Genomic DNA, 14,803 nt, shown 5'->3' with positions numbered 1-14,803 from the left:
CCAGGCGTCCCAGAGTCAGAATTCTGGAGCCCAGCTCCAGATCAGCTGCAAATGCCCTTCTCTTGGAGCTCTGTTCGCATCTGTAACAAAATCGGTTTCAGCTGCGTTGCCTTAAAAGTCCCTCCAGCTTTAATTTGCTGTCAGTTTGAAAACTGTACACTTCCCATGGGGTTCTCGGAGCAGGCCTGTCCCTAGTGTATGCGTGTACCAGGCATTGTGTGTCGAGAGAAAACCACGTCCTCAAGGTCTTCCCCACAGCACCAGGGAGCGGCCAGCACCCTGGAGCTGCAGAAAGCTTGTGGATGGTCTTCATTATCTAAAAATAAAATGCAGAGGTAGGAGAAACCTCAGGGGTCCCCATCCTCCTCCTGATGAAAGAACACAATCGGCCTCATTAGTCACCTACTAAGGCACTGCCTCCACAGGGTGCCTCCTGTTTTGCATAAGGAGTCCCTAAATCCCCCTTGCTGTGGGTGATGGGCTCGTACAGTAGCTCAGGGCCCCAGGGGCCTGCGCAGGACCTGGGCACCTGTTGTCTTCCGCTGTTCCCGTGGCTACCAGCCCAGGATCCCTGCAGGGCACAGGTCTTTGCTATTAGGGGATTACTGATCTCGGCTGGAGCCTCCTCCGCGCTGTCCCACGGCGTGATCGCCGGTGCCCAGGCACCCGCTGTCCTGCTAGACGGCTGCGTGCTCCGCGGGACCTTTGTCAGACGAGGCCGCTCTCTCTGGGGCTTCGGTCCGGCCCGCTGGAACTGAAATTTCTCTAGACCTGGCCCGCATGTGTTGTGGAGCGATTTTAGCTGATACAGCAAACTGAGATCTGGTGTCGGATCACAGGGTACAACCTATAGAAGGGACCCCATTTTCAGTGCTTGGTCCTTCCTGTTCCACGCCCCACTGGTAATTCCTGAGCTCTTGCACAAATGCCGTCAGGGATCAGGAGCTCATTGGTAATTTCCGAGAGCAAACTACAAGAAAAGTTAGGGGAAAGTAGGGCGCGTGGGGGTCAGGGGTTGAGCGGCTGCCTTGGCCCAGGTCCTGGTCCCGGGATGGAGTCCCACGTCGGGCTCCCTGCATGGAGCCTGCTTCTCCCTCTGCCTGTGTCTCTGCCTCTCTCTCTGTGTCTCTCATGAATAGATAAATACAATCTTAAAAGAAAAAAGAAGTTAGGGAAAAGCATTCCCTGTCTCTTGATTATTTTGTCCAGACTAGTGTGAGTCACGCATTCAGTTCTACAAGTCTTTATTAAAACATCATTCAAGATCCAGGCAATGAGCTTCACAAAAGGTGTAGAAAGATAAGCCCCACCCAGTTCCCAAGTTTGCAGACATGTGAACAACTCATTTCTACACTACAGTAAACGTACACCACACCTCTCTGTCATCATGGGTCACAGAATTACAGCCTCGTTGTGGTGTTAATAATGCAGAAAGGTTGCATTAATGAGCATTGACCTTCAAACATCTGAACATACAGGGATCCCGACAGGGAAATTATTTCCACCCTAGCTATCTCCCTGTTCACACGTGTCGGGGTGAAAATAGTAAATTTGGGGAGCTATTCTTCCAAATGTCCCAGTTTTCCATCTGAAGCTTGATGGTGGATTACAGTGGTACTCTACCCTGGGGGAGGTACTCTACCCTGGGACACTCGTACTCTTCCCTGGGGGATGTTTTGGAAATGTCACAAACACTGACTGTATCTTGTATTAAGGAAGAGAGCAGTAGAGAACTGATGCCGGCACACTTGATCTGGGGGCCCCTAGGGGGTCCTGCAGAACTAGCCAAGAGGGCCCTTGGCTTCATGCAGGATAGAAATCAAATGTGAGGCAGCAGAGCTTATTGAAGACCTAGGAAGAACAGATACAGACCGAGTATGTAGGAGACTCAGAAAGGAAAGGAGAACAAGTCTCATCTTTGGGGTCTGGAGGTTTTTATGGAGGAGTGTGGTCTGGTATACAAGTCCCCTAAGGCATCCAGGAACCTGTTTGCACAAAGATGAGGGCTCAGTTGGAGCCACGGGGTCTTGGCATCGAGATGTGTAGCTCCAGTGGTCTGGAATACACGTATGAGGGTGTCGTCCAGTCCTCTGGCCCTTCCTTACGTGTTATCTATTCCTTTTTTTTTTTTTAATTTTTTTTTTAATTTTTTTTATTTATTTACGATAGTCACAGAGAGATAGAGAGAGAGGCAGAGACACAGGCAGAGGGAGAAGCAGGCTCCATGCACCGGGAGCCCGACGTGGGATTCGATCCCGGGTCTCCAGGATCGCGCCCTGGGCCAAAGGCAGGCGCCAAACCGCTGCGCCACCCAGGGATCCCACGTGTTATCTATTCCAAAGAAATCATGAACCCCTCGTGCCTCAGAAGAAGGACATCCTGAGGCATGTGTAAAGCGGGTTGGAGGTGCAGGTCCTGGTGAGAACGGAAGCAGGAAAAGGAGCAAAAAGCAGATTTTTAAAAAATTTTTATTTATTTATGATAGTCACAGAGAGAGAGAGAGAGAGAGGGAGAGAGAGAGAGGCAGAGACACAGGCAGAGGGAGAAACAGGCTCCATGCACCGGGAGCCCGACGTGGGATTCGATCCCCGGTCTCCAGGATCGCGCCCTGGGCCAAAGGCGGGCGCTAAACCGCTGCGCCACCCAGGGATTCCAAAAAGCAGATTTTTTATGAAGTCCTTCAGTTTCCCTGTCTCAGAATTATCACCTTATTGAAATGCTACTCAAGATTGCCAGTAGGATTTGGATTAAATATGAATTTCAAGAGTCATGAACTAGCAATCAAAACTTTCTCAAGGATAACATAAGAGTTCTTAAGCTTTTAAAACCTCAAGTCTGGGACGCCTGGGTGGCTCAGCAATTGAGCGTCTGCCTTTGGCTCAGTGTGTGATCCCGAGGTCCTGGGATCCAGTCCCATATCGGGCTCCCTGCATGGAGCCTGCTTCTGCCTTTGTCTCTGCCTCTCTCTCTCTCTCTGTGTGTGTGTCTTTCATGAATAAATAAATAAAATCTTTAAAAAAAAATTAAACTTCAAGTCCTCAGGACCTAAATGCTGGAATTAACTTGCTATGCACGTACTTACAATCTCTCATATTGTTCTTGCTCACGAGTTTATTTCGAAGCCACTTGTATGCATCTCTACAATATGTGGTTGTCACTAATGCTGTTCACCAAGTATTTTGAACATCCTACCTTCCGGCCATTGATCGGGATTGCGTTTCTTGGTCCTGTTTGGTTGGGTGAGGCCATAGGACTAGTTCTGGCTGGTGAAATTTTTTCTGGAAATTTTCTTCCTTGCCTCAGGAAGCTGTTCACAGGATGTGTGGACCAATGCTTCGCTGACTCAGCAGGGCCCACTGCCATCTCCAGAGCGCCTCACCTTAATACCATGCTGCCCTAGAGTTGCAACAAAGGTGAGCTTTTTCTTCTTTACAAATTGGAAGTTTTTGTTCTCTGGAATGTTTTTTCTTGATTTGAACTAATCGTGGTGAAAAGCGAAAAGTTGACAAGCCTAGGTATTAGGTGTGGGGGTCTCCCAATTGGATGGGAAGCCACCAAACGTGGGGTGACCAGATGGGTGGAGGCCCGCAGCAGGGGCGGAGAAGGAATCCACCCAAGGCAGAACAAAGGAGATAGTTCACGGAATCTACCACTGGGAGCGGCAGGCGGAAGAGCAAGCCAAGGGACTGTCTGCCAAGAGGCGTTGGTGGGGGCTGTGGTTGGAGGGAGGTGAGGAGGTATGGGAACGTAAAGAACTTCCTTTGGTACCTGTGTCCGGGTGTAAGTAACTCCTTGGTCAGCTAGGACTTAGGGATATTTTGAGGTGGGTTGTCTGATGGGCCTGCTTCTACGTAGCAGTGGGGGTGTCGAAGGGTCCCTATGGGTCCTTCTACCTGACTCAGGCTTCCATTGTCCAAGTTGGTTGCCTAAAATCGGCCTTTGCATTGGACACAGGGTGTGACAGTATCCCCTACTTTTCTGCAAGTCTGATAGTATGAGGAGAAAGAGAAAGGGATTCTCACAGGCTCTCGCCCTGACTCCCCCTCCCCCAGCACCCTGGACTGGAGCTGTGTCCGCAGCCAATCAGCTGGCAACCCCAGTGAGTCTCACAGAGGCGGAGGGCAGGGGAGCCAGCGTTCACCCTGTTTCCTGTGGTCTCCACTGGTCCATTTGTTGCATAAAAGATGGACTAAGCTGAAACCTTGGCCTAGACACTCACAAGGTATGTGACTTGAAGGCATTTAATCTCATGTAGAGGATGAGTGCTGGGGTTCACAGCACCCACACCTCGTAGCAATGTCCTACCCAGTAAATAGATGAACACGGATTACATACTCAACCCAGAGCCTCTAACATGATGAAGTGCGAATGGGTAGCTTCCACCATGGAGTGATAAAGAATAAGGAAGATCTCTATGAATGGATAGGGAGTGATTTCCAGTGGGGCTCAAACCAACAACCCCAAGATCAAGTCACATGCTCTACTGAGCCAGCTAAACACCCTACTACTTACAGTGTCAGAAAAGTTTGGGCACCTGGCTGCTTGGTCAGTGGGACATGAAACTCTTGATTTCAGGGTTGTGAATTCAAGTCCCACACTGAGCATAGAGATTACTTAAAAACAGAATCTTTTTATTTATTTTAAGATTTTATTTATTCATGAGAGACACAGAGAGAGAGGCAGAGACACAGGCAGAGAGACACAGGCTCCATGCAGGGAGCCTGATGTGAGACTCAATCCCAGGACCCCGGGATCACCCTGAGCTGAAGGCAGGTGCTCAACCGCTGAGCCACCCAGGGGTTCCAATGTTTTTGTTTTAAATTCAATTTAATTATATGAGAAATGGATTAATCATGTAAGAAAAAAACCTAATTAAGGAGCTTTTGAAGATTACTATATATACACACATACATACACACATGCACACACACACACACACACACACACAAACTCTTTGTACTTTGTGTTTATATTGTCAATATGAAGAACTTGGAAAAAATCTTGTGCTCAGGTTCATATCCCAAGTAATCAAAGTTAACACTTAGCAGGACACCGGGTCAACCTATTACTCATGGAACATTCCTGCCCAAAGCGTTTCCTGTGAAATTTCTTGGGGTTATGCAATCTGTCAAACCCAAACGGAGGGACATTTATTTATAAAGGTTTTTATTTATTTGAGAAACAGTGAGAGAGTGAGAGAGAGAGAGTATAAGTGGGGTGCAGGGGTAGAGGGAAAAAGGAGACTCCCTGCTGACATGTGCCTTGATCCCAAGACCCTGGGATCATGTGACCTGAGCCAAAGGTAGATGTTTAAAATGACTGAACCACTCAGGTGGCTCACATCTTTAAAAAATGGTGTTCAGAACTGGGAGGGAGGGCATCCCTAGTGGCGCAGTGGTTTAGTGCTGCCTGTGGCCCAGGGTGTGATCCTAGAGACCAGGGATCGAGTCCCATGTCTGGCTCCCTGCATGGAGCCTGTTTCTCCCTCTGCCTGTGTCTGTGCCCCTCTCTCTGTGTCTCTCATTAATAAATAAATAAAATCTTAAAAAAAATTTTCCTTAAAAAAAAAAAAAAGAACTGGGGGCAGGGGGGAATAAGACAGTGGAACAATCTAGAAAAAATTAAGTTCTGCTTAATATCAGTAATAGTAATATTATCTATGTTAAGTTTCTTGAATTTATGCAAAAAAATATCCTTTCCCTAGATTCTTACCGTACTTGTGTAGGAAGAGAAAAAGAAAACAAGGCAAAATAAGAGTGAATCTAGGTCAAAGTCTGTAGTTAACTGTACTGAACTTTCTTAAATGACTGAAATGCTTAAGTTTTTTTCTTTTAAAGATTATTTATGAGAGAGACAGAAAGAGAGAGAGAGGCAGAGACACAGGCAGGAGAAGCAGGCCCCATGCAAGGAACCTGACCTGAGACTTGATCCCGGGTCTTCAGGATCACACCCTGGGCTGAAGGTGGCACTAAACTGCTGAGCTACCCGGGCTGCCCAAGTTTGTTATTTACTTATTTTATTTATTCATGAGAGAGAGAGAGAGAGAGAGAGAGAGAGAGGCGCAGAGACACAGGCAGAGGGAGAAGCGGGCTCCATGTAGGGAACCCGATGCAGGACTCAATCCCACGTCTCCAGGATCAGACCCCGGGCTGAAGGCAGCGCTAAACCGCTGAGCCACCAGGGCTGCCAAAATGTTTTTTAAAAAAGATTTTATTTACGGGATCCCTGGGTGGTGCAGCAGTTTGGCGCCTGCCTTTGGCCCAGGGCGCGATCCTGGAGACCCGGGATCGAATCCCACGTCGGGCTCCCGGTGCATGGAGCCTGCTTCTCCCTCTGGCTGTGTCTCTGCTTCTCTTTCTCTCTCTCTGTGACTATCATAAATAAATAAAGAAAAAAATATTTTAAAAAAAAGATTTAAAAAAAAATTTTATTTACTTAACAGAGAGAGAAAGCATGTGTGCATGAATACATAAGCAGGGGAACAGTGGGCAGAGGGAGAAGCAGACTCCCTGCTGAGCAGGGAGCCTGATGTGGGTGGGGCTCAATCCCAGGACCCTGGGATTATGACCTGAGCCAAAGACAGACATGTAACCAACTGAGCCACCCAGGCACCCCTTAATTGGTTTTAAAAAAAAGAAAAAATAGCACTTCTTAGTTTTATTATAACAAATTTAGTGTATCTTTCTGTAAAAAAAAAAAAAATCTAAATGCTTGATACTTGAGTATAGAGCTTACGTGTTAGCCTTCAAATTACGAAGCAGACGTTTGGCAACTTGATACAAAGGCACAGAAGCTTATAACCACATTTATTAGAAAAATATCACCAGCTGGAAGTTCCTTTCTTTGAATGCTGAAGATATGCTCTATGGCACCTTTCTGTCTGCTTTCATCAAGCTCCCCTCAATACGGCAGGAATCCCAGTCTCTGGATGCTCAGAGGCCAAGGGATGGCCCCGTTCCACCTGGGACCCCGCCCGGCCCACCCCAGGTGTCAGGAAGCAGCACTGCATAAGCCAGGCCTACTGTTTCCACCAGACGGCCCTGGAGTCCAACAGCTGGAGAAATGAGGCACCTGAGGCGCCAGCAGCTGCAACAGCAATCCTGTCTGCCCGTGGAGCTTGCAATTCACCTTTTCTTTACAAACTTCTTTCTGGAAGCATTGGGATTTAACCGCCTCCTGCCCGCTCCCAAGGCGTTGTCTCGGATCTGCAGGGTGGCTGACCGGCTGGAGATGTCATTCTCGGCAAAGGGAGACAGCCCCGCGATGTAGTCAGGGGCAAACACGTCTGTTTTCTGTCTGGCCTTTCGGGAGAGTCTCAGCTGAGGGAAGCGCTGGTCCTCGGTCAGATGGGGGTTGATGGCGTATTTGCCCCCTTTGGGAGTGGGAAGGGAATACTGCAAACGGGATGAGGAAAGACCATGAGGATGGGGCACCCTATCCAAACACGCCCAATCCTGCTAACGTCAAGCATCCTGATGGTTCTGGATGCAGGCAGAGAACATCACGGAGTCACTACACACCCTCGGCCGACAACGGAGTTACCTCCAGACGCAGAACTCTGGCAAGCAGGTGCCATTTTCAGTGGTGGGGGTCAGTTATTCTGAAACAGGTACTGTAGGACTGAGCAAGTAAGTAATCATGGAAAGTGGTGTAAAGATAAAAGGGAGGGCTAGGATGAACTTTGCTCGGTTGAGATGGAACTTAACTCATTTTAAGACACAGACACGTAACAGAAGATACTCCTGTGCATATTTATGTATGTTCGCTTACAAACTCTGTCTGCTATGGGCTGAGAAATCTCTGACTCCCTAGGGCAATGAGCCCACCCGCGCACCCTGTGCTCAGCTCTTTGCTTCAAAAAACCATTTTCCCTATGGAATGAGAGCTCCAGAGAGAAGTGGCTGATGCCAGGGCAGGGACAGCATTAGAAGAGCAGAGAGCCAGAAAGTAAGACCGTGTTCAAGGAACAACCGGGATGTTTAAATGCCAAGCTTTTCTTGGCCCTCTCTGTTCATCTTGATCCTGGTGCTAACAGGTCTTGCTCCCCCACGGCTGCCAGAGGACGGGGAGATCTGCGACTCACCCGGAGGCCCCGAGGGTTGAGCACCTTCGGGTTGCGGGAGAAGTGCATGTGGAGGCTTCCATCATCGCTGACCGTCACAGACACCTTCTTCAGGGTCTTGTTTCCACAATGGGAACAGAACACCCGGCTCATGTCAGAGGTTGTCCTGGAGACACAAAAGGCAAAGCTCTGCACTGAGGCCACAGGCGGCAAGCCCCGTCCCCAGGGCACAAGGTGAGTCAGGGTGTCAGAGGAGGAGGACAACAAGAGAATGGAGAAGGCCCAGGAGCCCCCTAACACGCCAGAGACCATGGCCGCTTGGCCTCACGCTGCTGCTGCAAGCAAGCTGCCGCCACATGCTTCATGGGAAACGGTACATGAAATGACGCAGGCAGCAAGGCAGCGCACGTAGAAACTGAGCAGAATGTCGTTACACTGGTAACGAAAAATTACTGAACTGTTAGGCGTTATTCTACAAGTTTGACATCAAAGCAATCCTATGGAGCTGCCATTATGTCCATTCTATAGATGGGGAAACTGAGGCAGGTAAGATAGCTTGCTCAAGGTCACAGAGCCAGTAATTGGTAAATACAAGCCCACGGAACCTGGGTTCACAACCAATGCTCTTAACATCACCATACCTAGCCAAGGGGCATTATTACTCAGTTCCCACATCGTGCGCTGCAATGTCAGCCAGGGTATAGAGCCAGGAGGTGGCTCCAGAAGTGCCCAGGATGTCCTAATGATTCACACAGGAAACACTGACCAGCGGCTCGTTGGGTGGGTGTGGAGGGCTGGCCCTGAGGCCTCCCCTCTCTCCTACCCGCTCGAGCTCCAACAGGGGATCTTGGACAGGAAAATCTGCCACTGCCAAGGACTAAGTGGCAGGGTTGATACCTGTCCTTGAGGAATTCTCCCTCAATTCCCGGTGGTCAGGAGATGAGCTGTGAATCTCCTGAGGAGCCAAATCCTTTACTGGCAAGTCTCTGAGAGTAAACCAAGCGCCTCTCAACAGACACTAGGAACTAATTATCCTGTTTCTTACGAAACCGTCCAGTCACTGGGGCTCATCTCACAAGAACAGAGAACATTTCTAAGAGCTGCTAAGAGGGAGTGTCCATTTGGGGGAACTTGGCGTTTTGTAACAAAGGGCATTGGGGGAAATGGGGTTTCCGGAAGCCAGGCACCTTACGGTCCTAAGCCTGGTACATTTACACACTGAAGAGTCACAAGAAGGCAGAGGCAGCTCTGAGGACTGGCTCACTAACTACATCATGGGCAGGCGTACAGAGGCTGGTGCTGGGGCAGGGCCCCCAGGCCATGAGTGACTGGTTGTTTTGAAACCGACAGGGGAGCAACGGTCCGTTTAGGCAACTTTACCCTCAGTGGGAAAGCCCTTAGGGACCTAAGGAGGCACCTTGCTGCTTCAGAAACTTCCATGCGGGCCTCTGCACTGAAAGGTTCCGCAAGATGATTGACATGATGGTCACGAAATCTAGACCTAAGCTATGGAAAGGTTGTAAGCCACCACAGCGTTAAGATCACAGGGCCATGCTCCACCAGCAAGACTGCAGTACAGGGTCTTCTGCTCCGAGTAGGTCTCCAGGACCCTGGGGCCTGCCCGCAGAACACCAGCCCCCACTACAAGAACCAACTCAAGAGCCAGAAGAGAAATGGAAGAGAAGGGCATGATCCGTGAACTAACAGTTCACCTGAGCGGACAGCTTCCTATGTTCCAGATACACACTCCTATAAACTATCAGCTTTTTCAATTTACCCAAGAAAAATCTGAAGCACTAAGAAGTTCACCAACTTCTGAAAAGCTACTGCGAGACAAAATCTGGATCTGACCCTGTACGATCTGAATCCATCCCATTTAAAAAAAAAAAAAAAAAAAAAATCTAAACATAAACCAAAGAGCACAATGAACCCCCATGGGCCCCTCACTCCGCTTCAACAACCATCAGTTGATGGCCACCCTGTTCCATCTCTACCCTAACCCACTCTTCCCACCTGAGTATTATCTCAGAGCAAATCCCAGGCATCATCTCATCCATAAACATTTCAGTACACAGGTTAAATGATGGGGGTTCTTTGCTCACAACCCACACCTTTAATCCTAGGACTAAGATAAGATAGGCGATCAGGTGACCTCTGTCCAGAGGCTTTAGCACTCTGTTGGGGACAGAACCTAGCTTCCTCTGAAAGACAAGGCGAAGGAAAACCCACAAACAAGGTTCTCCTTCAGAAAATTGACAGAAGGGACAGAAAGACAAGAGTTCAACAGAGAGGCAGTGGGTCCAGATGATCAGCTACGTACTTGAAACAGCCGTGGCAGCGCAGGATGTAGCTCCGGGCCTCACGGATCAGCATGCCATTCACCGCCAGCACGTGCAGCCCCATCTGAAGCAGAACATTCTGCAACCAACAAGTTAAAGCACAAATAAAGTCAGCAAGACCAAATTCTCTTTTGACATCTGTATAGTCACTGTTAAAGGGCTTCACAAAATAAATAAATAAGTAAATAAATAAAGGGCTTCACAAAGGCTGGTTTGGTTCATAAAGGTCTTCTGCTAAGGGAAAGTGAGCTGAGGGTGCCTCTCAAGACAGGTAACAAGGACGAAGACCTACTAGATTTCTCTGGTCTTTCAAGGGTCCAGGTCTTCCGCCAGGGCCCCCTCTCGTTTTTTTTTTTTTTTTAAATTATTTATTTATTTATTCATAACAGATACAGAGAGAGAGAGAGGCAGAGACACAGGCAGAGGGAGAAGCAGGTGCCATACAGGAAGCCTGACACGGGACTCGATCCAGGGTCTCCAGGATCACACCCCAGGCTGAAGGTGGCGCCAAACCGCTGGCCACCGGGGCTGCCCCAGGGCCCCTTCTCTTAACAAAGACATTTATCTTGTCAAAGGCAAATACACTCTTTTCAGAGCTGGAAACCTCTACTTTTTCTAAGTTCCTAAGCATGGAAGGTATTGAAAACCATCCAGAGACCATGAATGGTAAACATTAAAAACTTAATACACGGTATTTTGTCACTACCTTGATTCTCTACTCTCCAACCTTAACTACAAATAATTAAAGAGCACAGGTAAAGTTTCTAGAACCAGGAAAAGTAGTATCACAAGGTAGAGCTGTACATACCCCCAAACCTCAGAGGGATCCCTGCCCACGAGAAGTTATAAAATACAGCCTAGGGCCAGCCAATGCCCATCCACCCACCTGCATGGCAAAGTCTGTAGTCACACAGCCAACCCGCACACCCTTCGGCACGGCACACTGCTCCAACTCCCGCTGGATCTGCTTGATGTTGCTGGGTGTTATCCACCCACCCCCGTCATCATCACTATCCTCGTCTTTACTTTCTTCAAATCCATTCTCTCCTTCCTCATCTTCCTCACTTGGAACATCATCACCTTTGTCAAGCTGAAACAACAGAATTCTCAAATTCCTAGCCCCACAGGAACAGCAGGAAGACACTGGCGTGTTGTCATCAGGAGATCATAAATCAAGGCCTTACCAGCAGGTCCTGCAGTTCACGATCAATATTAGGCAAAGGGTTTCTCCAGAACATGAAGGAACTGAATTCTAGGTTCTCAGGCTCAGCAGCTGGATGTCCACATTGTACTGATTCTCGTGGGGGTTTAGGCTGAGGTTAAAAGAATAATAATTTTATTCTTTAGATTGAGAGCACTATAGATGCAATGATAGATAAGTTGGATCAGACAGGGCTAGACTAACTAGAAATTAGCCTGGATAAATATAGCTCACTGTAAAGAATTTGTGGAGATGGGACATGTAGCAGAAGAGGGCATGAGAGCATGGCCTGTCTAAGGCATTACCTTTGAAGGCAGATGGAAACCAGAAATGTATAGAGGAGTTTCTGGGTGCTGACTTGATGAGCTCACTTTAACCTTTAAAAAGAAAAGAAAAAAGTGCCAACCCTAAGCAGAAAAGTACGGTTTGAAAATTCAGCATGGAAGAGTAAGTAAAATAAACAGAAAACAAAACACTTTCCCAATGGTTACTGAAAATTGGGAAACAAAAATAATTATTCAGTGATCCCACTAGTGCCAAATAAGCACTTTAAAACATTTTTTTTGTCTTCATAAATAAAACTGTGATGAACACATTATTATTATTTTTCTAAAGACTTTATTTATTCATGAGAGACACAGAGAGAGAGAGAGAGAGAGAGAGAGGCAGAGACACAGGCAGAGGGAGAAGCAGGCTCCATGCAGGGAGCCCGACGTGGGACTTGATCCCAGGTCTCCAGGATCACACCCTGGGCTGAAGGCGGCGCTAAACCGCTGAGCCATCCAGGCTGCCCCATTATTTCTAAACTTGCATATATCCTTGCATATATTGGGTTCTTCTTCTGGTTCTTCTTCCACCTAAGTTATATACTTAGGATCAATGCCTAAGAGTAGAACTGCTGGGTCAAAAGATACTGTATTATTCTTTAAAGATAGATGTTTTAAAGCTTCTGATACAAAATATCTAACTCCTGGGGCACCTGGCTGGCTCAGTGAGTGAAGCATGAGACTCTTATCTCAGGGTGTGAGTTTAAGCCCCAGGAAGAACTTACTTTAAAAAAAAAAAAAAAAAAAAAAAAGGGACACCTGGGTGGCTCAGTGGTTGAGTGTCTGCCTTGGGCTTAGGGCATGATCCGGGATCCAAGATCGAGTCCTGCTTTGGGCTCCCTGTGGGAAGCCTGCTTCTCCCTCTGCCTGTGTCTCTGCCTCTGTGTGTCTCCCATGAATAAATAAATAAATATTTAAAAGAAAAAAAAAAAGAAAGAAAGAAGTACAGTGTCTGAGTTCAAAATACTCAGGGCTGGGGTCAGTAGAAATGAAACCTGACAGATCACGACATAAGCGTGGAGACACAGTAATGGGAACACGGACGGGGTCCATCATACTATTTATTCCTTCCACTTCTGTGTATCTGATAGTTTCTGAAATAAAGTCGGAAGAAAACCAATAATCCTCCTGACTTACCTTTTCTGGTTCTTGTTTTAGGTGTGACACCCCAACAAACTCTGCTTCTAACTGATAGGTGAGTGCCAGCACTTGGATATCTGTGGCAGAAAGGCTGGGATAATCTCCAGTTTTCTTTGAAAACTCAGTCACTGTAAAGAGGGTCCCAAATCGCATTAGAAACAAGAAGACTTATAACCATAGATAACCAAAGAGTCTGAAAAGAACTCAGGATCAATATCCCAGAAATCCTCTTAATACTTTCGTCCATGTCCTTATGCTTTTCTACTCACTGTTGAGACATTTGTATTCTCTATCATTAAAATTCACTCTAGTTAGGTTGACTATGACATCTTTATCTTATCTAGCGCAGATTACTAGAAAGTCACTGAAAGGGACACCTGGGTGGCTGAGTGGTTGTGTGCCTGCCTTTGGTTAGACATGATCCTGGAGTCCCGGGATCGAGTCCCACATCGGGCTCCCTGCATGGAGCCTGCTTCTCCCTCTGCCTGTGTCTCTGCCTCTCTCTCTGTGTCTCATGAATAAATGGATTAAATTTTTTAAAAATTATATTTATCTTTAAAAAAAAAGTCACTGAGAGCATGTTTGCAAATGATGAGTTCATGAATTCCTCATTATGTCGGAATAGAAGGTCTCTTCTCAGCTCTAAAATTCTTTGATTCTTAGAATAACCATCTGGATTAATAGGGTATTCAGATTCCAAAGCAGGATGAAAAATTCAGTCAATAACTTGTAGTCTACGATGAAACAAAATTACTGGACGGCTCTGGAACGACTCTGTAACAGTAGCGCTCACCTTTCCTAAAAAGCAGCTCTAGACAGGGCTACAGTGTATAGGCGCTCACCGTGCACCAGCAGCTCTGGCACTAACAGCCTTTTCCATTTCATCCTCCAACCAAATCCTAGCAAACACCATCAGCTCTTCCGCGGGAGGGTGAAGTGACCTCCCTGCGGTCAGTAACCGGCCAGGCCCGGCGGGTTCCTGACCCGGGGAGTCCCTGGCCCCGTGACCTCCCGGAGGCAACGCGCCCCGAGGGGGTGGCCCGGGGCGCCGCTTCGCCGCCAGCCCCGGGGCAGGGGCACTCACCGAGGCGCACGTATTCTGGGCAGGGCTCCTTGAAACGCAGCTCGTAGGGCAGGACGGCGAGCCGCCGCCGAGTGGCCTTGTCCCGAATCTCGCTCACCACCTCCCGGACGGTGTAGATGTTCTTCCCGATGTCCTGCGGGGACGCCCGCCCGGCTCACGCGCGTCCACGCCACGCAGTGCGCCGCCCGACCTCCCGCCCTACGTCAGGGGCCGCCAGCCCAGACGCTGCCCCTCTCGGCGGTGCCTCTCCGTACCTGCAGAGCCGCATTTCGCAGAAACGCCCCGGCATCGGCCACAACGTGCTCCACCGCCGCCATCTTGGCCGAACGCGCGCTCAGGGCGCCTGCGCACCGGGCTGGCCCCGCCCCTCACATCCGGGCCTCTGGGAGCCGCGACGTTCCGCTGTGACTTAGCGGCGCCTCCTGGCGGCCGGATGGGCATCTCCCGGCTCAAGGCTACCTGCGCGCCGGCGCCACGTCGCCCGCCGCCCAGCCAGGTGTGGGCGGGGCCAAACTCTGGGCGACCCCTGAGGGGAGGGGCCTCGGCGTCCTCCCTTAGCGCCTCCTTTACCTTCGGATGCCAAACCTGTAGAAGTCTTGTTGCGGCTCAGGCAATACAGAGGAACTGCCGAGCATTTAAGGATCACAAGTT

At 48.7% G+C, this 14,803-nt stretch overlaps 2 protein-coding genes across 2 annotated transcripts in view; one reads left to right on the top strand and one right to left on the bottom strand.

The window, feature by feature from the left end:
• LOC112929478 (uncharacterized) overlaps positions 1 to 13,304 on the top strand; it is a 24,312-nt gene extending 11,008 nt beyond the window's left edge. Inside the window, exons 3-5 of the mRNA XM_072731971.1 lie at positions 3,304 to 3,413; positions 4,053 to 4,222; positions 13,087 to 13,304. Coding sequence (XP_072588072.1) covers positions 3,304 to 3,413; positions 4,053 to 4,103 — 161 coding nt within the window. The 3' untranslated portion in view covers positions 4,104 to 4,222; positions 13,087 to 13,304. The remainder of the gene's footprint in view (positions 1 to 3,303; positions 3,414 to 4,052; positions 4,223 to 13,086) is intronic.
• NOB1 (NIN1 (RPN12) binding protein 1 homolog) lies at positions 6,780 to 14,803 on the bottom strand. Its single transcript, XM_026011594.2, has 9 exons — positions 14,407 to 14,803; positions 14,153 to 14,285; positions 13,066 to 13,196; positions 11,908 to 11,979; positions 11,586 to 11,714; positions 11,288 to 11,491; positions 10,383 to 10,480; positions 8,084 to 8,228; positions 6,780 to 7,394 (listed from the first exon to the last, which is right to left on the bottom strand). The coding sequence occupies exons 1-9, from the start codon at positions 14,467 to 14,469 to the stop codon at positions 7,125 to 7,127; spliced, it is 1,245 nt and encodes a 414-aa protein (XP_025867379.2). The 5' UTR covers positions 14,470 to 14,803; the 3' UTR covers positions 6,780 to 7,124.

The sequence above is a fragment of the Vulpes vulpes genome, chromosome 12 (genome assembly GCF_048418805.1).
Source record: "Vulpes vulpes isolate BD-2025 chromosome 12, VulVul3, whole genome shotgun sequence".
NCBI lineage: Eukaryota > Metazoa > Chordata > Mammalia > Carnivora > Canidae > Vulpes > Vulpes vulpes.
Note: the sequence above shows the minus strand (reverse complement) of the source record. Positions and strands in the feature narration are given on the sequence as shown.

Excerpts from the sequence above, each read along its gene's own strand:
- NOB1 (XM_026011594.2), bottom strand. The coding sequence starts at position 14,469 with ATGGCGGCGGTGGAGCACGTTGTGGCCGATGCCGGGGCGTTTCTGCGA. Across the intron at positions 13,197-14,152 it reads CCCAGAATACGTGCGCCTCG|TGACTGAGTTTTCAAAGAAA; the intron begins GTGAGTGCCCCT and ends CCCTCTTTACAG. Across the intron at positions 7,395-8,083 it reads TCAACCCTCGGGGCCTCCGG|TATTCCCTTCCCACTCCCAA; the intron begins GTGAGTCGCAGA and ends TCCCGTTTGCAG.